Source organism: Sturnira hondurensis, unplaced genomic scaffold, assembly GCF_014824575.4.
Source record: "Sturnira hondurensis isolate 20B ecotype Veracruz unplaced genomic scaffold, ASM1482457v3 Scaffold0011291, whole genome shotgun sequence".
NCBI classification, from domain to species: Eukaryota; Metazoa; Chordata; class Mammalia; order Chiroptera; family Phyllostomidae; genus Sturnira; species Sturnira hondurensis.
The window spans coordinates 5,141,521-5,167,604 of NW_028083922.1; the positions used below are offsets into that span (position 1 = coordinate 5,141,521).

At 39.6% G+C, this 26,084-nt stretch overlaps 1 protein-coding gene across 9 annotated transcripts in view; it reads left to right on the forward strand.

Annotated features, from left to right (window-relative positions):
* Positions 1 to 26,084, forward strand: part of MTMR1 (myotubularin related protein 1) — an 85,944-nt gene that overhangs the window by 23,579 nt on the left and 36,281 nt on the right. For 2 of the 9 annotated variants that reach the window (XM_037059747.1, XM_037059755.1), the window contains exons 3-12: positions 551 to 574; positions 1,158 to 1,184; positions 2,644 to 2,694; positions 6,425 to 6,500; positions 8,768 to 8,862; positions 9,224 to 9,331; positions 15,717 to 15,818; positions 16,452 to 16,535; positions 17,369 to 17,518; positions 18,552 to 18,740. In XM_037059747.1, the coding sequence (XP_036915642.1) occupies positions 551 to 574; positions 1,158 to 1,184; positions 2,644 to 2,694; positions 6,425 to 6,500; positions 8,768 to 8,862; positions 9,224 to 9,331; positions 15,717 to 15,818; positions 16,452 to 16,535; positions 17,369 to 17,518; positions 18,552 to 18,740 (906 nt within the window). The remainder of the gene's footprint in view (positions 1 to 550; positions 575 to 1,157; positions 1,185 to 2,643; positions 2,695 to 6,424; positions 6,501 to 8,767; positions 8,863 to 9,223; positions 9,332 to 15,716; positions 15,819 to 16,451; positions 16,536 to 17,368; positions 17,519 to 18,551; positions 18,741 to 26,084) is intronic. The other 7 variants (XM_037059753.1, XM_037059749.1, XM_037059748.1 and 4 more) reach the window with 7 other exon arrangements.

A 26,084-nucleotide genomic window follows, 5' to 3' on the forward strand; every position in this document is an offset into this window, starting at 1 on the left:
AATATAATTTCTGCAGAAACCAGGTAATATTTGTGGTTATCTAGGTTTTGTGGTACCATTAAAGCTGTAGCTGAGCTATGCTCTGGGTGAAATGCGGTAAGTTTTATGAGTTTTTTGTTTTGTTTTGTTTTATTTCTGTGGGCTGGTTGGGGAGCAGAACCACCTTTTTATATCATTGTTTCTATAGGGAAAATGCATTCAGTATTCCGAACAGATACACAAATGAACTTTTCACACACTGCCTGTTCACAATGGCTTGCCATAGTACTTGACACAGGAGTTTGTGTTTAAAATAATGTTGTTTGTCTTAGCCTAAGGGCAGTTAGTTTCTTCAAACCATAGACTTACCTAAAAATTATGGGACAAATGTGTTAAGATTGATTTGATATTGAATGAAACTTAAAGGGCAAATGTGTTAGGATTGGTCTTGTTGGTTTTATGTAAAGGGGTATGATGTTTCTTGTGGAATGGGCTGGTGAACTTAATGACATTTTGCAAAGGTCAAGAGTAACATGTTTATGATGATGATGTTCTGTATTTTAACTAACAGGTTTTCAGGAGGCCTGATATAAGGGTAAGGATGTTTGGCAGATGGGCCTCCTACTTGTGTGTCTCTGTGCTTTACTGAACATTGAGTCTATTTAGTGTTCCTTACCTTCTCACTGGTTTTTATGAGTCACTCGGATCAGTTTGCTTTGCTGTGTCATAGCTTTAAGTGTTCACTAGAAATGCTTTATTTGTTACAATATTTTTATGTACAGTAAAAGCCAATGTGTGCGAGTACAGGATGCTGAAATTGTTACCAGTACGTAATACTGACTTTTGTTGTGTTACATGAATTCTGACCAAATGAATCTTTGTGGCAGGGTTTTATAAGGCTAGGCCTATAGAGTCCTCTTTTAACCTTGTTTATTATGTAATTCATGCTAAACAATTTAGCAGTGGCAAAACAAGAAAGTGGTCAGCTGTTGTCTATCCTAAGTAAGGGTTTGTCACTTTCATGTCTGCATGCTGAATCCAAAAAACAGAAATGCTAATCCTAAAGATAAGTTAGCAAAATCAGTCCCATTTAGTATTTCTTAAAACACAGATGTAACTGTTACATCTAGTGGGTTATTGCTTGTATTTCTTCATGATTTTCCTTCCCTTTATTTCAGAATATTCATAAAGCAAGACAAAGATTGGTAATGTGCATGCATTTAAGCCTGAGTATCAGATGTTGAAAATTAACCTATTCCCATTAAATGAAAACAATGTGGATTATGGTAGAATAATTTAGTGACTTCAGTTTTTAATTTTTAACCTTATTGAAGCCAGTAAATTAGTAAAAAACGGGCAGGTTAAGTCAAATTCTTATGATTCTAATTGGTTTATCTTTATTTAATCTTGTTTTCACCATGTTTTCTTTCACTCATAAGAATCATTGTGTTTTACTGATTCACATTGTTAAATATTAGTGTTTGGCTTTACACTTGCATGGACTGTGAAATGCTATACGTTTTTTGTTGTTTAGTTATTCATTTTTCTGTTTTTAAAATTTTGTCAATGAATGACTCCATTTTCTTTGTATTTAAAAATGAAAATTTCAAAAACTGGCTGCATTTAAAAAGATTACCCTTCTTTGAATGGTAGCAGTACCAATGTGTACTAAACTCAACTTGATATAAAGCATAAAAACATATTAAGTAGCAATTTCACTTTATTGACCAAAATGAAAGGTGGGAAATAGTAAATTCTTTTAAATCTTTGTTTCTTTTTCACTAATTACCCTTCAAAGAAATGTAGTCATTGAAACCAAAGTTTCATGAAGGAAAAAGATATATATCTATGCTAAATTTTAATATTTTCAGCCTAGAGACTTGATACAACTTTCAAAAGGGGTTAAAAGACTTGTCATCTTAAGTATTCATATTCTTTATACCATGTGCCGTACTAAATGTCCAATTTTGAAAGTTTTAAAAACTTTTAAAAAGTTTAAAGATGCATGACCTCTGAGTTGCTTCTTTGAAGCATATTGCTACTGTAATTAGAAGTATTTTTAATATGTTCATTCATAATTCATAATATTTAATTAGTAATAAGCAATAAGTAGCAGATTATATGAATACTTATATGCATATGTGTATTTTCAGCATGTGATATGTGCATGTGCATGTTTGTGGAAATTTTGGTAATACCAGCGGAGTTGATCCCTGGACAATATAATAATTCTTGATAGTATATGAGTACTGCTTGATTTTGCTCTTTACCTCATTTCTGTGGTGTGCTTTATTTTCTATGAGCATATTGTGTATCTGTTGTTTTGTTCCTTTACTATATGCTATAGTATGTATTGCTTGATTTTAAAAAGACAGTACATTTTTTGAAATCCATGATACTTGTTTGCTTCTCATTTTTCTACCCCAACACAAATATAGAATAGATATTTGATTTTAGCCTGAGGATGCTATAGATGGCCTACATGTTGTTTCCTTACCTCCAAAGGGTGAAATGTTATGATTTGCAAAGTCATGAAAGGTGTGTCGACTTTTACATGCTTACTGTCTCTTTAAAAAAGAAGTTCTGTCCTTTCACCTGTCTGTTTGCACATGTTTCTCTTTCTCCTCTTTGTCTTTTCTTGTCCATGCACCTGATGCTGTGCAGGAGATTCAGGAAGAACACAATGGCTACCCTTCTGAAGCTGAAGCTGATCAGGTGGCAAGTGCTACATGCTCATCTGTTTGTAGCTACAGATTGTGTATTTAGAAGCCATTTCATACTAGATTTCTAGATGGTAAACAAATGCTTTTACCAGTACAGTAGGTCCCTCCTGTCCACGTTTGATAGATTCCATTATGACATTATTTGCAAGAATTGGTTTATCCAACATTTTGTCAACCAGAAATTTGTTGATTCTCAGTTTTCCCAGTAATTCTCAGTTTTCCCACATAGGTTTATTGATGAGCTAATGAGCCTCAGTCATGACAGGATTCTGAAATGCCTTTACAAAGACTTAAACGGGACAGCTGCATATGCTAAGAGTGCTCCTTGAGGGTATAGACTTCGATTTCTTCAAATGTGTGTGGTCTGTGCCCAGCGTGGTACGTGGTACCTTGTATTTGTGGGATGAGTCCATATAGTTTGTATTTATTAATCAGAAAAAAGTCATTCAAGTATTCTTGAGTGCTTACTCTGCTCAGTACTTCTAGACCTTCTGGAGTCTTTTGAAGCAACAACTTTACACAAAGTTTATGAAGTAACTCGATATGTGAAAGTGGTAGAAGTGCAGCTCCAGCAGAACGTGGCAAGTTCCCATGCTCATCTGCGCCTCTTTGCCCAGCCCACCCTCCTTTGGTAACTCTGGAAGCAACTTGAAGAGCCCGATTTGAAAACCACTGCTTTTGGCATGCAGTGGTTATACAAACTTCCCACCCAGCACCTTAGATTCAGATGAGGAGAAAAATAGTGGAGAAGCCAGGGACATCCACAGGTTCAAGCCCTTGGGGACAAATTCAGGGAGCTGGTTGGGCTTCAGCTGGTCCTCTAGGGTCACCAGAACAGGATTTGGATGGGATCACCAGAGGAAATTTCTCAACTGGGCAAAAGTTGGCTCAAAGGCAACAAGAGGAACAAGTGTGTTCGTGAGATCAAGTTTTATCACAAGAATCCATTCTTTGATTGTGCTGTACATGGGTTGGATAAATCAAGGGTCAAATCATGTCCTGTGCAACTTGGTAGTTGCAATCAAACCTTAATGTAGCACAAGTGTGAGTCCCATTTCCTAACACCAACTTTATAAAGGGAATCTACTGTATTCACCAATGAGCCTTTTAAAATTGCTCTCATCTTGAATTCCTATGCTAAAGCTAAATGTGTTTCCTGTACAAAAGAAACCTTTTGTGGGGAAATCTGAAGCAGTGAGCTCATTTATTTATTTGTTTGCTTTCTCATCATTTAAAAAGCATGTTCCAGATTTAATTATTAGTCAGAGGTTTGTCTCACTGTCTCACCAACAGTCATGCTTCATATAAAGGCATAGGTATTTCACACCAAATTCAGCGTGGCTTTCAGAAGAGAAGAAAAGAGAAATGTTTGATCTCCAACCTCTATCTTGAGAGCTTTGTACATTCTCAGAATGTTCCCAATCACCACTTTCTCACATCTGCAACATTTTGCAAGCGAGTCCTGGGGTTGAGGACTTTACAGGGTTTTATGTGGCTCAATATAAGGCTTAACGTGAGCCACATTTTCCCTCAGCCCTTCCAGATAGAGTTGATTAGAACAGTTTGCTTTCGTAAATACATTTCAAAATAACGTATCCTCATTTATTTCAAAGTGTGAGTTAAGGAATTGAAGTCTATATAATATAATATTTAGCCATTAAAATAAGCTTTAACAATGTTATATTTGAAGTAATACAAAACTTGGATATTGATTAAAGTGGCTTTTATACATTGTAACTATATTATAAAATTAGTTTCTAGTTCAAGTAATAAAGAAGGTGACTTTCAAATTAAGGCTTCTATTAAGGATTAATGATTTTTTTAGTGTTTCTAAAACTAGACATTTGAATATATAAATATTGGTTTATACTTCCATGTGGAAAAGATATATTTCCAAATCAGGTGTGAATATAAAAATCCACAAACACTTCCCCATGTCCCCTTTAACAGTACTCTACCTCCGTAAAATTTTTGGATGAAGAGTGTCTTAAAAACTAATCTGGACTAAAAATTCAAATGAAATAAAATTGGAGGTAACCTATATTATTTTAACTGTGTTCTTGGTAAGGAGGAGGACTGACTATGTCATTGTGTGCCCTCCCCAAAGAACAAATCTATCCTGACCAACATTTAGCATTGAATGTGCTCTTTATATTTTTACCTTTTCCCTTTCTTTATTTTAAAAAAATTGATGAAACTGCTGCATATAGTGTTTTCAATTGACTCCCTTTAGCAAATCATATTAGAATATTCTTTTAACCATGAAAACCAGTATTTTGAATTTTCAATAATTAGAATGAAAAGTTATCAGGTTTTAATGTTTTGCTTCACAAAATTATGCTGAAAATTTAGTATTGTCCAATCTGTTTTCCTCTGAACACTAGTGTTAACATGGTAATTTCGATGTTAACAGGTAATTTTTTTTTTTTTTTAAGAAAGCAGCCCCAGATCAAATAGGTATGGGAAATGCAGCATGCATGCTCTAGCGCCCTCTGCTGACATGGCGTACATTAACACGCTAAAGACATCTCACTTAAAAAAATGTAACTTGTTTTCTTTAATTCTGCATTTCCCAAACTTTTCACACAAAAAAGACCTATTCACAGCTCTTGTAAATTTAATGCTCTATGACACACAGCTTGGGGATTTCTGAGGTTTTGAACACCTTATTCTTATTCATGATACATTGTGTCAGAGATGCCAAGGAGAAAGTAACCAGTTTCCTTGGCAACATCGCAAGGGGTGGTAGTACCTTGGAATAGGCCCTGAGTTCAGGCTCTGGTCCATAGCTTTGTAGTTTGGGGGCAACATTTTTTCAGCTCCCCTGAGTTCTCTGGCACTATCCAACCAAACTCATAAGAAACTGGCTACTGGCCTGTGGTGTCAATCTGGACATTTAGAATTGTGGGCATTTACCCACATTTATACCCAAGCACCTTATAATAGCCATCCATCCAAGACATCCTTTTCCTAGTATCAGTGTGGGAAAACTAATACCTAATTATCAATTTGTGGAATCGACACAAAGTGAATTGGCTTCAGAGAAGCCTAATGAACACACATTGCTCCAGTGTCCTGATTGAAATACTCTAGTTTTGACAGGTGAGGGCACATTTTCTCTTGGCATGGATGGGGCACACACTGACAAGCTCCAGTGTTTTGTGTGTACGTTTTGTGTGTACGTACACACACACACACACACACACACACGATAGCTGGGGTGTAATACAAAAGCCTAGGGCTTTCCTTGGTAATATCACTGCTCTGAGACCCCTCCCTGACTACTTTAATTAGACTTCAGGGTTTCTCATACTGTCTCATAGGCTGGGTCATTGCTATAGCTAGCTAAACACCTACATCTAATGTTGAATTTATTTGCATTAGTTTCATTCTCAAAAGGTAACTTTTTTTTTTTACTTTATTTCCAAATTCTGGAGGCACCTTATAATAGCTGTCTGTGTAGTGATTAGAGTATGTATCTGTTATGGTCAAGCCGTATATGTATTAATGCTTTCTAACTGTGAACTTTAAATATGTGTAATAATTTGCTAGAATATGCAGCATGATGTCCTGTGATGCTGAGCTTTGAAATTGTCTTGTAAGGGGAGGGGGAATATATTTTGCATGCTTCTGTGGCTTTGTAGTGAGAGCATAGAACACCACAATTATTCCCACACATGTAGATGGAAAGTGGGATTTACTCCTGTTTGTTTTATTGCCAGGCTCTAAGGGATGGAAATAAGCTGGTACAGATAGAAGAAGCACCTCTTTTTCCAGGAGAATCAATCAAAGCTACTGGTAAGTTTAATGTGTATGCTTTGCTTATATGGATCCATAAAACAATACAGTACTTTCCTTGTGAGCACAGGTGATGTAAGTACTAAAGATCAGCCAGACCAGTTTCATTAGGGGACAAATGGACTAGGCCTATTCATTCTTATTGATATCCTTATGACCTTAAGAGATAGAAGACTATAGAGAATCACTTTAAACTCTGAGCATTAGTTGGCATTACCAACAGAAGAAAGGCCCAACTTTTCCTAACGAAACGAAGGCTGATCAGACCTTTGCTGTATATCAATTCATTGCTTTGTTGGAATCCTTCACTATTAGGAAAATATATCAAGAAAGTACAATTTTAGTGCAAGAAAAGGGTGTATGTTGCCACCCTAGATTTTAAGGGCAATGGCCTAGGGGGCTACCATATTCCCCTCACTGTGGACTAGCAGGCATTTTGGCAGGTAGTACACTGTGCCATGGGTAGATGGTAGAACATCTGGGTGCAACCTTTTCACCTCACAATTGCTGGGGTTCAATAGGACAGTCTGCCTTTCTAGGCTGAGTATTACTTTTTTCCCTCAGAGCTTCCTTCCAAAGATGTGTGCTCAGTCTCAGAGTATAGTCACCTTGTGACTATAGAACTTTTGAGTAGCTGGACTCTCCTACCAGGGTGTACAAATAGCTGCCCACACTGAATATCCTCTTCTGTGGCTCTGGACCCTGCTTATTCATCCTTGCTTTGGGCACTTTTTTTTCTTTGGCTTTTGGAATTTTATTCAGTCCTGGTGGTCTTCTGGCCTCTCTGGCTGTTCTTTCCTTAGGAGTTCTTCTAGCCCTGCCTGCATGCTGCTTTTGGAATGATCTGTTTAAAATGCAGAGCTAATTACATCATGCCTCTGCTTCTCCTGACAGCAAACTACACAGATTTAAAGTAAACATGAAGACCTTTGACACATTATTCACCTGGGAAACCATCATCACAGTCAAGATAATGAACATATTCTTTCTAGAGTTTTCTAGAAATGTAATAATTGAGTATGTTCTCTTTGTTGTTTAGCCTCTTCCACTCAGCATCATTATATTGATGCTCATTCACGTGGTGGCATGGGTCAACAGTCATTTCTTTTTATTGCTGAATTGTGCTCCACTGTATGGATGCACCACAGTTTGGTTATCCCTTCATTTATTGAGGGGCATTTGGGTTGCCTCTACTGTTTGACTATCACCAATAAAGCTGCTATGAGCATTCACAAACAAGTCTTCTCTGGCCTCACATCCTATCATCTTCATGCACTCTTTGTTCCAGCCATGCTAACCTCCGAAAACTGGCTGCTCTCTTTCCTTTCCCCCAACCCACCTCCCTCCTGTTTCCCTGCTGGGTTAAGCTGACCCTTTTCTGAGCTCTTATCACATCATGGCCATATGGTTATCATAGCAGTTATCAGACTATAGTATAATTGTCATTTTCTGTATAGTGCAATCATAGGTCATGGGCTGCTTGTGGGCAGGGACTGTCTCTAGTTATTACTAGAATCCCAACAACAGAAGCCACATGGTACATAATGAGTTATAGAAAACTTTAATGGAAGTGTTTGGCTGGATGACAACTTTAGTACCTTTCATTGATCCACTTGGACTAGTCTTTAGCTATGTACTTTCCTGTCACGCCAATGGAATGGTGCTTTGGGGAGATCATGAAGGTGTGGTGGGCTTGAGGTTCTTAGCACTCATAGAAATCAAATATGCTGATATTGATATTCACAGGCAAAAAATGAAGATCAATATGGAAGCTGATAAGGAATTTGAAGGAAAGAAGTCTTTTTCTACTCCATTGATGTGGTTCTAGTTTTTGTCATCTGTAAAGAAGTTGCTTTTTGGAGATGTACTAGGGGACAGTTTTTAGCTTTACTTAGTTTCCATTAGCAGTAATTTATTAAATGGTAGCCCAGGGTCTTGAGTTTAATTAATATATTTTTTATGTGATTAATTTATTGGGGGAAAAATTAACCACCTGGAAAAAAATGACAAAATGTACCTTTATTATGAAGCCCCTTATTTAAAATCTCATTAAATGCCAAAACATGATTTTATTTGAAAAAAAAAAGGAATTTTATTAGAAGACTATCTATATATGTCTTTATTTAAAATAGTAAATTTAAAATTTCTAGAAAACTGGAAGTTTTATATATATACATATATATATATATATATATATGCACTCATATTAAGATTTATCGAAGCACATGTCTATGGCAGTAGTTGGTACTTTGAATTTTCTCTTTCAGTGAAAGATGTCATGTATATCTGCCCATTTATGGGAGCTGTGAGTGGAACGCTGACAGTGACAGACTTTAAGATGTACTTCAAAAATGTGGAGAGGGTGAGTTTTTAAAAGTATATTTTAGTTTTTAAAAACATTTCAGAAGCAAGTAAACAAAAAGAAAAAAGTAAGAAGTACCCTGAAAGCCCCCTACCCTGAGAAAACCAGAAGGTGGCTTTTTAGATGTGTAAAAACAGATTTTGTTTTCTTTAAAAAATAAAGCTGTTAAAGTAGCACTTATACTCACAAGGGAAGTTTAATTGTAGTCTCAACATGTACTTTAGAAAGCATGTTATAAATCAGACTTCAGTTTCTTAGCTGGGACAAAGTAAACAAATGTGTTTTAAGCCAGCAAAGACTTAAAATATGAAAACTCTATTGACTGACACTAACAGGCATTCATCTTAATTTGTAAACTCAGGACCCTCATTTCATCCTTGATGTTCCCCTGGGAGTGATCAGCAGAGTTGAGAAGATTGGAGCACAGAGCCATGGGGACAATTCTTGTGGTATAGAAATAGTGTGCAAGGTATGGTACCAACACTCGTGAAACTACAAGGGGCAGTCAGCTGGGAACTTTTTCTGACACATTTTTCCTGGTTTTTGGACAGTCAGGGTTATTTGTACTGTTAGTAACTCAAATGTTTTAGGACAGAGACCTCTTCAAATCTTGTATCAACCAATTCATATCATTATACAAACTATTGAAGTAAATCTCTTTTTCTGTTGAAGTATTCTAATTATAATGGACCTATAACCTACATGCTGATATTATTTGTTGCATTTCAGAGAAATCAGGTGGAAAATAGAGATTCATATTTTTCTCCAGTTTGTTGTTTTAAGACTAATCTTGAGAACAACAGAGGGTCAAAGACTTCCTAAATGGACAACAATAATATGACCTTTGAACACTGTGGGGCTTACGGGCACTGATTGCCTACACAGTTGAAAATCCATGTGTAACTTTTGACTCTCCAAACCTTTATTACTAATAGTCTGCTGTTGACCAGAAGCCTTACCCGTAACAGTTGATTAACATGCATTTTTTGTGTTGTATATATTATATGGGGGGGGACCCCCCAAAAAACCCCTGAAATTTATTTATGAAAATTGTGTATTTATTCTTCCATGTTTAAACTTCAGTCACCTTCAAAGTACCCTCCATTTGATGCAATACACCTATTGAGATGTTTTTTCCATTACTCAAAAGTTTCTGACCTTGTTGATTTTTTAAAATACATTTTATTGATTATGCTACTATAGTTTTCCGATTTTTCTCCCTTTTATTCCCCTCTGCCCTGTACCCCCTTTGATGCCTTCTAGTGCTTCTGCCAATTTTTGCTTCACTTCTTCAACATTGACAAGATATGTCCATTTGGAAACTTTTTTTATCCATGGAAAACAAAAAAGTCGCTCGGGGTGAGATCAGATGAATAGGGAGGGTTGGGCATGGGGGTGTTTAACACTCAGTGTGATGTGGGCAGGTGTGTTCATAAATCACCCATCATGAAATGGGCAAATGTGTTGAAAGAGTCTTCAAAAAATTCACTGAACTCAATTGCAGCCTCTCACAACAATGCCAGCTGGTACACTGATACAGGTGGGTTCCTTGAACACTCACCTAGCTGGGGGAGCCTTTACAACAAGGGGCAACTTTCCAGCAGATAATTTCATTTTTTAGGGGGTCAGCCCTCATATACTGTATTCTTACAGTAAGGTAAGCTTAGATTAAAAAACCTGTTATTAAGAAAATCATAAGGAAGAGAAAGAAATTTACAGTATTTGTTGAAAAATTATGTGTATAAGTGGACCCACACGCACAGTTCAAACCTGTACTATACAACTGTCAAACTGTATTAATAAATTCTGTGATTAAAAAGACAGTTAAGTTTCTTGGCTATGTTGCAATTTTCACCTGAGCTGTGCTTTTTTTTTTTAAATTTTTGCCTGAGTATATGTTTATTGATTTTAGAGAAAGAGGAAGGATTGGGGAGACGGGGGATAGAGAGGCAGATAGAGAGAGAGATGGAGAGAGACACAGACAGACAGACATCAGTGTAAGAGAGAAACATTGATTGGTTGCCTCCCATATGTGCCCTGACCCGGAATTGCATGAGCAACCTTTTGGTCTATGGGACAATGCTCCAACCAACTTAACCACCTGGCCAGGACACTGTGTATTTTTGGTTTTATACCCTTCCTCAAATGGTTAATTAGAAATGTATGTGATAACTGGAGTGATAATTAGTCACTTAAATGCCTCAACTGATGTTCTGTATTGGAAATACAGTTTATTAACAACCCTGCCTGAAGCACTAGGAAAAAGGACCTGCCTGCAGAATCATCAAAGTCCCTTCCAGACTTGGAGTTTGTATTCCTGCCCATCTGTTTGATTTGGTCAAATGTCTGAGGACAGCCCCCACCCCCTGGTTGGCCCTAGACTGTAGTTGAAATCCCTTTTTGAAAAAAGAGTTTACTCTTCCAAGTCACAGATCTTTGGGCTCACAAATTTGCTTTGGGCAGTACATGGCTGTGCTGGCCTTTGGTGGTGATAAACTCCTTTAACTTAATCTTCTCTGGGAAGCACTTCATCTGCCTTTCCATTCTAAATGATAGCGTTGCTGATAGCATAGTCTAGGTTTTAGGTCCTTGCTTTTCATCACTTTGAATACTTCTTGCCAGTCCCTTCTTACCTGCAAGGTTTCTTTTGAGAAATCAGCTGACAGTCTGATGGGAACTCCTGTGTAGTTAACTCTTCTTTTCTCTTGCTGATTTTAAGATTCTCTATCTTTAACCTTTGGCATTTTAGTTATGATGAATCTTAGCGTGGTGCTGTTTGTGTCCATCTTGTTTGGGACTGTCTGTGCTTCCTGAACTTGCATGTCTATTTCCTTCACCAAATTAGGGAAGTTTTCTTTCATTATTTTTTTTTCAAATAAGTTTTCCGTTTCTTGCTCTTTCTCTTCTTCTTTCAGCACCTCTATGATTTGGATGTTGGTATTTTTGAAGTTGTCCCACAGGCTCCTTAGCCTATCCTTGTTTTTTTGAATTTTTTTTCTACTTGCTATTCTGATTGAATGTTTTTTTCTTCCTTATGTTCTAAACCATTCATTTGAATCTTGGCTTCACCCACTCCATTGTTGATTGCCTATAAATATTTCTTTATTTCACTTGGTGTAACCTTTATTTCTGTCTGGGTCTTTTTTATACAGTTGAAGTATCCGATGAGTTTCTTGAGTATCCTGATAACCACTGTTTGGAACTCTGCATCTGACAGATGGCATATCTTCATTTTGTTTGGTTCTTGTTCTGGAGTTTTTATCTGTTCTTTCATTTGGGCCATATTTCTTTGTCTCCTCATTTTGGCAGTCTGCCTGTGTTTGTTTCTGTGTATTAGGTAGAGTAGCTTTGACTCCCAGTCTTAGTAGCATGGCCTACTGTAGAAAAGCGTACCCATAAGTTGCAAGGGGTAGAGCCTTAGGTAATTGCCAGGGCACAGCAACTGGTGTGAGCCAGGTTGATGGAGTCTCAGGTATGGTGCTGCCACTCTGTGGCTCTGCATTGAAGAGGGCTCAGAAAAGGGAGAATGGCTACTGCCAGTCCTCTGGAGTTTTGTCCAGGAGGAAGCTGTCCCCTGGATACTTGCCCTGATACCAGATACTTAGTTTCTCCTCATATGCCACTGGTGCCCTTCCAGCTGCTGCCCTTCCAGCTGCTGCCATGGTGCTGGAGCTCAGAGGGAGTGAGTCTGCTTAAGTCCTGAGTCCATTGTGGGCCCTTTAAGAGGAAATGCCTGAGAATCCCACAGTTTCTTCCGCTGCCCCAACCCCCACTGGTTTTTACAGACGGTAATTATGGGGATTTATCTTCCTGGCACTAGAACCCTGGGCTGTGTGGTCTGGTGTGGGGCTGGAATCCCTCTCTCCCAAGGTATTCCTCCTGATTTTTATCCGACACATGTGGGTGTGGGACTATTCGTTCTACATCTTTGCATCTCTGCCCCTCCTACCTGTTTGGATAAATATGACTTCTTTAATTCCTTGATTGTCAGACTTCCATACAGTTCGGTTTTCTGATGATATTGGCTGATAGTTATCTGGTTGAGTAGTAATTTTTGCTGTGGTTGTGTGAGGGGGTGAGCTGTGTTTACCTATGCCTCCATATTGACCAGAAGTCCCAAGATTTTTTTAAAACATTTTATTTATTTTTAGAGAGAGGGGACAGGAAGAAGAAAGAGTGGGAGAGAAACATCAATGTGTGGTTGCCTCTCATGTGTCCCCTACTGGGGACCTGGTCTGCAACCCAGGCATGTGCCCTGACTGGTGATTGAACGAGTGATCCTTTGGTTTGCAGGCCAGTGCTCATTGCACTGAGCCACACCATCCAGGGCCCAAGATTTTATTTATTTTTTAGAGAGAGGGTAAGGGAGGGAGAAAGACAGGGAGAGAAACATCAATGTATAAGATAAACATTGATTAGTTGTCTTTTGCATGCATCTGATTGGGGAACCTGTCCCACAACCCAGGCATGTGCCCTGACTGGGAATCAAACTAGTGACATTTTGGTTCACAGGCCAGTGCTCAACTTACTTAGCATCACCAGCCAGGGCAAGCCAGCCTCTATTGATAGACATTTAGCTTATTTCCTTTCTTTTGCTGTTGTTATACATACACAGTATCAAAACAATGACTTTAATTTGTTTGTAGTCCTTATTTTTTGTTCTTCTCCTTGGTTGTCCTCTAATAAGTTTCTATTTTATCTTGACTTTTTAAAATTTTATTTTATTTTAATTGTTTGAGTACAGTTTTCTGCCTTTTACCCCCATCCCAGCCTACCCCCCAGTCCTCCCTACCTCTCTCCCGTTTCCAGCCCCCCTTTGTTATTCTCCATGTGTTCTATATTTGTCTCTGCCAACTCTTCCTCTTTTCCCCTGAAATTCCCTCCCCTCTCCCCTCTGGTCACTGTCAGCCTATAGTCCTTCCTATTTTTGAATTTCATATAATATTAAAGAGGAATGAGCTTTTTGTGTTTAACAGCAGTTTTTTTTCATTTTTAAAAATATATTTTGTTGATTATGCCATTACAGTTGTCCCATTTCCCCTCCACCCTGCACACCCCTCCAGCCAATTCCCCCCTTTAGTTCATGTCTGTGTGTCACAAGTTCTTTAGCTTCTACTTTTCTCATACTATTCTTGCCTTCCCCCCTGTCTGTTTTCTACCTACTGTCTATGCTACTTATTCTCTGTAACTTCTCCCCGCTCCTTCTCTTTCCACTCCCCTGTTTCTAATCCTCCATGTGATCTCCATTTCTGTGTCTGTGCTCCTGATCTAGCTGTCCTCAGTTTGCTTTTGTTTTAGGTGTGGTTGTTAGTAACTGTGAGTTTGCTGTCATTTTAATGTACATGTTTTTTATCTTCTTTTTCTTAGATAAGTCCCTTTAGCATGTCATATAATAAGGGCTTGGTGCTGATGAACTCCTTGAACTTGACCTTATCTGAGAAGCGCTTTATCTGCCCTTCCATTCTAAATGAAAGCTTTGCTGGATAGAGCAATCTCAGATGTAGGTCCTTGCCTCTCATGACTTGGAATACTTCTTTCCAGCCCCTTCTTGCCTGGAAGGTCTCTTTTGAGAAATCAGCTGACAGTCTGGTGGGAACTCCTTTGTAGGTGACTGTACCTTTATCTCTTGCTGCTTCTAGGATTCTCTCCTTCATTTTAATCTTGGCTAATGTAATTATGATGTGCCTTGGTGTGTCCCTCCTTGGGTCTACCTTCTTTGGGACTCTCTGAGCTTCCTGGACTTCCTGGAAGTCTATTTCCTTTGCCAGACTGGGGAAGTTCTCCTTTATTATTTGTTCAAATAAGTTTTCCACTTGTTGCTCTTCCTCTTCCCCTTCTGGTACCCCTATAATTCAGATGTTGGAACGTTTAAAGATGTCCTGGAGGTTCCTAAGCCTCTCCTCATTTTTCTGAATTCTTGTTTCTTCATTCTTTTCAGTTTGGTCATTTCTTTCTTCCTTCAGGTCCACTTGATTGATTTGAGTCCCAGTTTTGTTTCCATCACTATTGGTCCCCTGTGCATTTTGCTTCATTTCACTTAGTGTAGCCTTCATTTTTTCATCTAATTTGCAACTAAAATCAACCAGTTCTGTGAGCATCCTGATCACCAGTGTTTTGAACTGTCCATCCGTTAGGTTGGCTATCTCTTGGTTGCTTAGAAGTATTGGCTCTGGGGCTTTGATTTGTTCTTATGTTTGAGCCATATTTTTTGGTCTTGTCAAGCCTGTTATGTATGGGGGGTGGAGCCTTAGGTGTTCACCAGGGCAGGGCAACCCAGTGGCTGGGTTGTGACACTGTATGTGGCCATGGGGTCAGAGAGGGAGCCCTACCTGTGTTTGGGATTTCTGCCAGCAGCTTGCATGGTAGGGCATTTTAAGAAACTCATCTTAAGAAAGAGCATTATAATTTTTGAGGACCATAGCATCTTCATGACGGAGTCCTTTGCTTTGAGTATTGGGAAGAAACCTCTGTCACATTTCTATTTTATGGACAATGCAAAATCTGTAATTGATTCCTTAATACTTTAAAGCTTACAATTGATTGTGTAGCACATCTTTAGGAAGCAAGTTCGCAGAACCCGATGGCAAGTGTTTTATGTACTAATCTTATTCTTGGTTCTATCTGATGAGTTTTCACCAACACATCCATCCCCTTTGTTCCAACTTCCTCACTTAATTTTTTAAAAATCTTGTTGGAGGTGTGTTTTTGTTAATTGCCTCTTATTAGTAGGAGCAAAATAGAGTATAAACATGAGAAAGAAGTAAAAACATTTTATTGATCTCTTAGAGCATGGTGTCTGCCTCATAGATACTCAATACATGTTGAATAAATGAGTTTTGTTAATTGTTTAACAGGATATGAGAAACTTACGACTTGCTTATAAACAAGAAGAACAGAGTAAACCAGGAATATTTGAAAACCTCAACAAACATGCATTTCCTCTTTCCAATGGGCAGGTAAGTACACTAAAAAAACCTTTTTGCATGCCTTTGTGGGGACTCCAAAATTTTATGTTTTATTAGTCCTTTTTATTTCTTTTCTCTCTGTTGGTAACTACCATATGATCTCACCTCTAACAGGAAGCTAAACAACAAAGCAAACAAGCAAGCAAAATATAACCAAAGACACTGAAATAGAGAACAGGCTGACAGTGACCAGAGGGGAGAGGGGAGGGAATTTCAGGGGAAATAAGGGAGGGATTTAGAGGAACCTATATAAAGGATACATGGACAACAACTGAGAAGGGTGGAAATGGGAGGGAGGGGGGAGGATGGGGGGTGGGACGGGATGGGAGTAATAGACAGAAAACTGTACTTGAAAAATAATTAAATAAAAAAATTGAAAAAAAAAGAAAAAAAATAAATAAAAAGAAAGTAAAAAAAAGAGAATATTTAAAATTTGTCAGTTCTGTGTAATGATTAAGAAAACTGGTTATTCGTTACTTCAGCATTTATAAATTAGAGTAGGAATCTTAATACATTTAGCCTATCTTAATACATTCAGCTCATTACTGAACGAAAGCTTTAATATTGGGTATATGACATAGGAAAAAATGCTGATATGTGTCTTTTGTGGGTTTTTTAATCCAGACAGTCTTTGCATTCAAGTATAAAGAAAAATTTCCAATTAATGGATGGAAAGTTTATGATCCAGTAGCTGAATATAAGAGACAGGTAAAGTATGTTGCTTATCCAACTAAAAGTAATAGGTCGAGCATCTTTTTCTTTTCTAAAGCATTAGAAATGTTATGGAGAAGAAACGTTTTGAAACAAGTTGTGCATGGGCATAATTTACCTAGTTTGGAGGTTCTTCACCTCTGGGATGCCCTGTTCTCCCTATATCAAACCTTTGACCTTGCCACATCCTTTTAACAGAGGCAAGTGGAATACAAGGACTGGAGTTTAAAAAGGAAACAGACCAGGTGGTTTTTATTATTAGATATTCTAGTAATGAGTTGATGAATAAAGATCAAAACCAATGGCTTAAATTATATTTTAAATATATGACATGATTACGTGAGTCTGTTATGGTGTTTCTCTACCAGAAGCTCTTTAGTGCATGGTAAATTTCAATATCTTCCAATAAGATTATTTTCATGACATTTAATTTTTGTCTCCACCTTATATTTGGTATGATAATATGTATTACTTATTTTAGAGATCTGTAAGAGATTTCTGTGTCTCTAAAGGACTTTCATGAGTATTTTCAAAAAGAACACTATGGTCATTCTTTATGGAAACACTACAAGAAATGTATAGGTCTGAGATTCTAGTATATAACTTTCATTTTTTAGTCTGTTTGGAAATTCTTATGCTTCATTACATTTTTAAATGGGTATAGAATGAGTCATATTAGATAGATATATTTTTAAACTTTTAATTAGCACTGAACAAATTATAAACAGATTTTAGTGGAAAACAAGAAAGGGATGTGGTTCATGCTTAGTACTTTCTGAAAGTGTAAAAGTATGCTTTCCCACTCTTCTTTCTTCTCTAACGTCCTGCAGGGCTTACCAAATGAGAGTTGGAAAATATCCAGAGTAAACAGTAATTATGAGCTCTGTGATACTTACCCCGCCATCATTGTTGTGCCAACTAGTGTGAAAGATGATGACCTTTCAAAAGTGGCAGCCTTTCGAGCAAAAGGCAGAGTCCCTGTAAGTAATAAACATTGTCATTTAGGTATAAACTTATATTGTACCAGATCTAATATGGAAAGAAGACAGAAAAAATATAGTGAACAAATGGAAAGTACAAAAATAAGCCTAAAAACCTGAACATATTTTTGACTATCAAGAACTACCTAATTATATAAACATTCTGTTTCCTGACTCTGCCTTGTTAACTAAAGTTATGAGTGTAACTTTAGTTTAGCTCTAAAAATGTAGTAGGGAATAATGAAGGACAGCAAGAAAAGGTTAGCATGCTATTGCTTTAACAGTTTATGTCACTGGTTTCGCCAACGCATCCTAGAGAAAAGACACTCTTTCTTAGGTGTTGAGTTCAAGGCTGAACGCTAAGTGGGAGAGACATCGTTTTGAAAAGAAACATAGGAGTCAGCAGGGGGTGAATTTTTAAAAGAGGTTTATTGAGGTTTAATTGATATACAAAAACATATCACATGTTTAATGTATGCAATGTGATGAGTTTGGACACATGCATACCCCAATGATACTGTCACCACAACCCAGGAAGGACTGAACATTTTTGAACCTGGAGTTTGCAGTATGGTACAGTCATGAGTCTTTTGGCCACTGGAGGAAAACAGGATGTTTGGTGATATAGCTTTAGATTTTTTGAGAGACTGTATATTCACTTTGTCCTCACTCAGCCACATATATCATTGTTGAGATACAAAGATGTTTTTAAGTAAAGAGACAAAATAACAGTAGTCAATCAAATAGGAATGGGTCCCAGTGTTAGTATAATTTCTGTTTTTCTTAGAATCATAGAAGTTTAGATGTGAAAGGGGATTTTTAGAGCTCATCTAATGGGATTAGCAACTTCTTTCCTGACCCAAGCATTGCATCTCATAGCCGCTATCATGCTGTGATGGGCCTGACCTCTCATGTTTGAGGAAAGTGCACAGAAGAAACTGTTCTTGATGAGAGAACTTGTTTTTACTACCTGGTAATTAGAACACACACTATTTTAGGAACTGTACTCATATTTGTTACTTACAAACACTAGGTGTTGTCATGGATTCATCCAGAAAGTCAGGCAACAATCACTCGATGTAGCCAGCCACTTGTGGGTCCCAGTGATAAACGGTGCAAAGAAGACGAAAAATACCTGCAGACTATAATGGATGCTAATGCACAGTCTCACAAACTTACCATCTTTGATGCCCGACAAAACAGCGTTGCTGATACCAACAAGGTACGTTCTTGATGATGTTGCAGAACCTGTAGGTTTTGCCTTATGTACTGTCTATAAATTGTTATGCAATTCAAATAGCCCATTGACTTCCTCCCCATCTGAAGGTGAAATCTTTCTGAGTAGTCCATAGATATTCCTTCCTGGGATATAGCTTGTGGATGTCTCATGTGGGTTGGGATCTTGTCTCTGTCATTGCTCCTCCACAATCCTGTCTGCCGAATTAATTAAGTAAAGACCCAGAAACAGAATTATCACCTAAAGAATCAAGTAACTATTGTAACAAAATGATTGTGAGGTCTTTGTAAGTTTCTTTAACCTGTGAAATATGGTGATTGCTGGATTAACTCATATCTGGTCTGAAGCTCTGTTAGAATGGAGTGCACTATGTAAAAATAAACAAGTATACAAAGTTTCCATAAATCACATGAAGCAGTGGCATCTGTAGACCATTCCATTTGACTCCCACTAGCCAAAGGGGACAGGATCCTTTATACCTAGCAGTAGCTATAACCTCAAGCCTCCAGTATCCACTATCCAAATGGAAAAGGCTTTGAACTGAGTCATTTCTATTTCCCATGAATGACTTTCTGGCAATGGGTTACTATAGGTGGGTATTTGACAGTCAGAGTGCTTGGCCCTTTCCACAAGTCATTTCATGTATCAGGAAGGTGGTAACAGTCCTTATCATCTCATGCCATTTGGTTAACAAACATGTGATGAGCAATTACTTGAGGGAATATCACAACAGACCAGGTGAGGTGCTATATACACATGTCAACTCAGTGTGCTGGGGTAGCCAGGAGATGGACTGAGTAGCCAGTCCTGTTTGTGAACCTAGGAAAGGCTTCATGAAGGAGGGGCATTCGAACAGGCTTTGGATCGTTAGCAGGAAGAGATAAGCAGGGCATTCTAGAGAACACATGCACCTATTCAACAGTGTGCCAGAGCACATCATTCACAAGAGTGGCAAGAAGGGAGATGTCTAAGGGCCTGGTCATGTACCCTCATGTTCCTCTCAGCAGTGCTTGGGGAAAGGGGTCTTTGTTTCCCTGGGCAACTTGAACCTCTTTTTTCCTCAGTGATTATTTCGTCGACCACAATTTCAAAAAAAAAACACACACCAAAACACCCTCTTACCTCCCCCGTCTCACTCTCAAGAGAAGCCATTAACTTTTACTTCAAGGAGCAAACAAGCCATCAGACATGCCATTTCCCCTCAGTACTTGAGTGCCTGCTTAGGGCTAGGCATTTGCTAGGTTTCTGGAGAGGCACATACTGAACAAGCAGTCAAATGAACTGCCAAGTGGTTATCATGGAGGAACATGAAACATGCTCTGAGAGACCATAGAAGGAACCTAGTTATTTGCTATGTGACCCTGGACAGTTACATAATCTCTGCACCATGATTGCCTCAACTCTAAAATGGCAATGACAGTAAATCTACTTCCTTAAGTGGATTAAGACCACTGCAAAGGGCCTAGGACAGTACCTGTCCCTGTGAGAAAGCATTCGGGTCAAGTTAGCTGTCATTTTTACTGACCTCAGAGTGTACCACTCCATTCTTTTGACTTTCATGACATCTCACTCCCTTGATTTCTCTCTTTCTGGCCTGGCTGACTCAGTCTCCTTCACTGGTTCCTCTTCCCAACCTATAAATGGCAGTGATCCTTGAACTCAATCTGGGGTTCCCTTTTCTATTTGTGCAATCTCCCTGAGCCATCTCCTCCAATCCCATGAATTTAAACACGCTCTACATATTGAGTTTGACATCCAAGTTTCTATCCCACCCTGATGCCTCCTGAGATTGAGACAGAATTTCTATCTCATTTTCCGGTTGGCACCCAGGTAACAACTTGGCTGTTACTTGGCTGTCTCCCAGGGAGCAACCTCAGCATATCCAAACTTGCCTGAGAGTTAGGGTGTTAAGAACCCTTGGTTTGGCAATCAGTTAAACCTGGGTTTCCCTCCAGCTTGTGCCACTTGGTGCTCTGTAAAACCCTGGGCTGGTTACATTGCCTCTTTCTAAGCCTCAGGGTCCCTTCTGTGAAGTGGGAGATAACCATGTCTCATGTAGAGGGCTGTGTAAGGATCAAAATGAAGTGAGAAGAATTCACATATAGGACTCAGCAGAGTACTGGGTATATCCTCAAAACTTAGTATATAATGTTGATAAGCTCACTGCTCCAGGTATCTGGCCTGGGGGTCGAGTTGGTTGTCATTTCACTGTTCGTATTTTTTATCTTCTTTTTCTTTGATAAGTCCCTTTAACATTTCGTATTAAAAGGGCTTGGTGATGATGAACTCCTTTAATTTGACCTTATCTGGGAAGCACTTGATCTGCCCTTCTTTCTAAATGGTAGCTTCGCTGGAAAGAGTCATCTTGGATACAGGTCCTTGCCTTTCATGACTTAGAATACTTCTTTCTAGCTCTTCCTTGCCTGCAAGATTGTTTTGAAGAAATCAGCTGATAACTTTATGTGCAGTTCTTTGTAGATAACTTTCCTTTCCCCTTGCTGCTTTTAAGATTCTCTCCTTATCTTTAATCTTGGGTAACTTAAATATGATGTCTCTTGGTGTGTTCCTCCTTGGGTCCACCTTCTTTGGGACACTGAGCTTCCTGGACTTCCTGGAAGTCTATTTCCTTTGCCAGATTGGGGAAGTTTCCCTTCATTATTTGTTTAAGTTTTCAATATCTTGCTCTTTCTCTACTCCTTCTGGCATCCCTATGATTCAGATGTTGGCACGCTTAAAGTTGTCCCAGATGTTTCTAAGCCTCTCCTCATTTTTTTGAATTCTTGTTTCTTCATTCTGTTCCAGATAAATGTTTATTTCTTCCTTTTGTTCCAAATCACTGATTTGGAACAAAAAAGTTTCTTTTTCCGGTTTCCTTCCCTTCACTGTTGGTTCTCTGTATATTTTGATTTAGTTCACTTTGTGTAGCTCTCATTTCTTCCTTCATTTTGTGACCAAGCTCAATCAGTTCTGTGAGCATCCTCATTAGCAGTGTTTTGAACTCTGCATCAGATAGGTTGGCTCTCTCCTCATCACTTAGCTCTTTTTCTGGGGTTTTGATCTATTCTTTGATTTGGGCCATATTTCTCTGTCTCTGTACACCTATTATGTTGTAAGGGGCGGAGCCTTAGGTATTCACCAGGGCGGGACAACCCTTTTTGCTGCATTGCGGTGCTGTCTGTGGCGGGGGGGGGGGGTGGTGGTGAGTAGAGATGGAACAGTGTTGCTCACTCTGCTGTAGCCTCACTTTCCGTCTCTTTCCTCACTTCCCACAAAACTGACTGTGCCCTTTCAGGTACTGATTCCTGTGCGAGTAGGTTTGTGGGAATGCTTTTGTGAGAATGGGAGTTTCTCCCGTCTTTGTAACCCCCATGGGATTATATAGCTAGAGGTTTTGAGTCTTTAGTTTCCTGGTCAGCCAGCCTCCACCTCGCCCATGTGGCCTGCAGCCTTGTTGTGGGTCTTCTCCACCCGGCTGCCCATTTCTGCCACTCCTGCTGGTCTGGATGAATGTTTCTTTAACTCCTTGGTTGTTGGAGTTCTATGCAGTTTGATTTTATGGCTGTTCTGGTTGTTTATTGTTTTTAAATTGGTTGTTATCCTTCTTTTGATTGTGCGAGGAAGCAAAGCATTTCTACCTACGCCTCCATCTTGACTGGAACCCCTGAGGCTTCAATTTTCTCACTTGGGAGCCCTTCCTGCTGTTGAGGATTGACATGCTGATAGGTGGAGAGCATGGCAGACCTCAACAAACACTAAACAGTTGGTTTAAAATGGAGGAAATCTGAGTCCATCCTTCAGCTGGCTGCTCGTATTTGGGTTTCTTTTTCCCAAGATGGTTGGGGATGGCCCTATTTCCACTGCTATCAGCTTATTATTGCAGACCTGGGGGCTATTTGGTAATAGTGCCCCAATGTCACTACCTTCTCTCTAGAACTCTGTTTGTCCCCATAGAGAAAGGTCTGGCTACCAAGTTCTTGTCTTAGAGAACTCTCTGAATCTCTCTCCCTGTTCTTTTGGGGTATAGGTGGGGCCGCTTCTCACCATCCTTCCCCTTCTTCTATCTCAGAACCTCCAGGTGTCTGCTTTCTGCATCCTGGCTTGCAGTAGGTACTCTTTTTCTTTTAAAACCCCATTTTCTGATTGTCATTTGTTTTGCTTGTGTTTAGTAATCAGATTCCAGGCAACAAATTATCTTCAAATGCATTCTCCTCGTAAAAACCAAGTCTTAGCATGGGCTTTTCCCGAGCTGAGCATGAGGCCCAGCACAGTCCCCCCTAGACCCTCTCCCAACACTCAGAGCTCCTTCAGGGAAGTGGGGGGCATTTCTCCACTTAGCTCATAGCTTCAGACATGCTAGATGCTTCAGGTAATAACATATCAGTTCTCAAGCATCTTTGGGGGTTGGTGGGCAAGCCCCAAGCTTTCCATGGATTAGCTTTAATTAAAATAATTTATTTTATTTTATTGATTCACTTACCAGTTAATCCCCACAGTGGCCCTTTGAAATTTTTATAGGTGAGAAAGCTCAGGTGGCATTTGGGTGGCAGAGCTGGGATTAAAAACCCACTTCCCCTGCCACCTAGGTCTGTGCCTTTGACCACTGCATAGTGCTGTTCCTACCTTAGTCAGCGGTATTTTGAGTGGGTGCTTAGGTTTATTTTTTATGAAAATTATAATTATGCCATGGACTCAGGACTGAACTCTAAACTGCTTTGTCCATAGCTGGTGTTCAAAAAGTGTGTTAGGCAACTTTTGGTCAAGATGGCAACATAGGCAGACATAGCTTGCCTCTTCGCGTAACCACATCAAAATTACAACTATAATATAGAACAACCATCACTCAGAACCATCAGAGAGCGAGTTGAATGGAAGTCTGACAACTGCGGAATTGAAGAAACCACATCCATTAAGACTGGTAGGAGGGCAAAGGATATGAATCAGGCTGGGTACCACACCCACATGGATAAAAATTTGGGAGAGATATCTCGGGAGTGACTAGCTCCAGCCCCACACCAGGCCTTCCATCCCAGGGTTCCAGTGCTAGGAAGATAAGTCCCCACAACTTCTGGCTATGAAAACCAGCAGAGATTTAGTCAGTGGAGAAGGCTGCTGGAGCATTAGGCAGTTCCTCTTGGGGAACCCACACAAAGACTCACCTACTCAGACTCACACCCTTTGAGCTCCAGCACCATGGTGGCAGCTTGAAGGGCACTAGTTGAATACAGGGAGAGACTAAAGTGTCTGACATTGGGTCAAGGAGAGGCCATTGTCCCTTTGCTGAGCACCCCCCGCCCAGAGCCTATATGCCGTGAGACTCCAGATGTCTTCTCTGAGACTCCATCAACCTGACTAATACTGTTTTCCCTGCCCTGGAGATCCACAAAAGCTCATCCACCCAATTTACAGGCCCACCCAAGCTACTTTTCCATAAGAATGGCTAGTTTTGGCTTCTAAATCCTATCAAATAAGCAACAGCTGGCTTCAGTGAGCCCTACTGCCAGCCAGATTAGATCACAGCTTGGCTTCACCTGGGGATTTCCAAGCTGGGCACAAGTAGCTGCCATCTCAGATTGCTTCATAGCTCAGGCAGGGTGGCCCAGGCAAACCCAGGTGGAGGCTGACCTTGGCCTGCACCACCCAGGAAACCCCAGGGCCAGCACACCCAGTGGACAGCTACAAACCATGTCAGAGCACCACCACCCTACCCCTGCACAGCTGTTCCTTCACAGAAGGCAGAGGTTGGTGGTCAGTGGTTACAGCCAGTTCTTGCAGCTAACTGGCCTGGGTAAATCCTTCCCATTGGTCTGCCAAGGGCAACCAAGACTCAACTACGAGAGGAGAGTGTACTCACCCCATACAATGGGCACACCTCAGGTACCCAGCTTGGGTGATAGGGGAGGCTGTGCCATTGGACCCTACAGGTCACCTATTACATTAGGCCACACTACTAAATAATGGAGTCAAAGCAGCTCTACCTAATACATAGAAACAAACACAGGGAGGCTACCAAAACGAGGAGACAAAGAAACATGGCCCAAATGAAAGAACAGATAAAAGCTCCAGAAAAAGAGCTGAAGGAAATGGGGATAAGCAATCTATCAGATTCAGGGTTCAAAACATTGTTTATAAGGATGTTCAAGGAACTTAGTGAGGACCTCAGTAGCATGATAAAGGCCTAGTCAGAAATGAAGTATACACTAATTGAAATAAAGAACCATTTACAAGGAAACAATAGAGTGGATGAAGCTGAGAATCAAATCAATTATTTGGAACATAAGGAACCAAAAAACAACCATGCAGAACAACAAGAAGAAAAATGAATTTTAAAAAAGTGAGAATAATATAAAAAGCCTCTGGGGCAACTTCAAGAGGTCCAACATTTGCATCATAGGGGTGCCAGAAGGAGAAAAGAAAGAGCAAAAAATTGGAAATCTACCTGAAAAAATAATGAAAGAAAAGTTCCCCTAATTTCGTGAAGGAAATAGACCTGAAAGTCCAGGAAGAACAGAGAGTCCCAATTAGGATGGATGCAAAGAGGCCCATTCCAAGATACATCATTAGTAAAAAGCCAAAGCTTAAAGATAAAGAGAGACTTTTGAAAGCAACAGAGAAGAAGTTAGTTACTGGAAAGTTGCCAGATGGAGGAAAGGGGGAGAATGTGTGAAGAGTTGGGGGATAAAGTAGTACAAATAGATAGTTACAGAATAGCCCTGGGATGTTAAGTAGAGTATAGGAAATGGAGTAGCCAAGGAACTTATACACATGACCCAGGGACATGAAAAATGGTGTGGGGATTGCCTGAGGGAGTGGGGGTACTGGGTAGAGGGGGGCAAAGGGGGAAAATCAGGACAACTGTAATAGTATAATCAATAAAATATTATTTAAAAAAAGTGTTTTAAGTTAGTGTCTCATAATTCTCTAGAATAACTTGTAGTACATACAAACTGGTACTCAAATACACACAATTCTGGTTTTTTTCCTGTTATATTGCCACTTGAAGACTTAACCAAATATTCAGCATCTGCTCGAACATCCAGGTGACTGAGCTTTCAGCCACATGCAGCCTCAGGCCTTCCATGGAACTGCTTTCCTCCTGAATTCTCAGATGCAAACTGTCCTCTCAGGCCCCAGCCTCTTGTGCCAGTGCTTGAAGGCTGATCCACAGCTTGTCCTCAGTGCATGGGACCCCAGGCCCCTCTCCTCTCTTCTCCCCTCCTCTTCCCTCCCCCTGCCCTGCCCATATCCACTTTATCCTGCCCGGCCAGGCCTCCTTAGACAGCGTCATCCAATGCTCAGTTTACTTATGCCTGCCTGCATTTCTCATGTGCA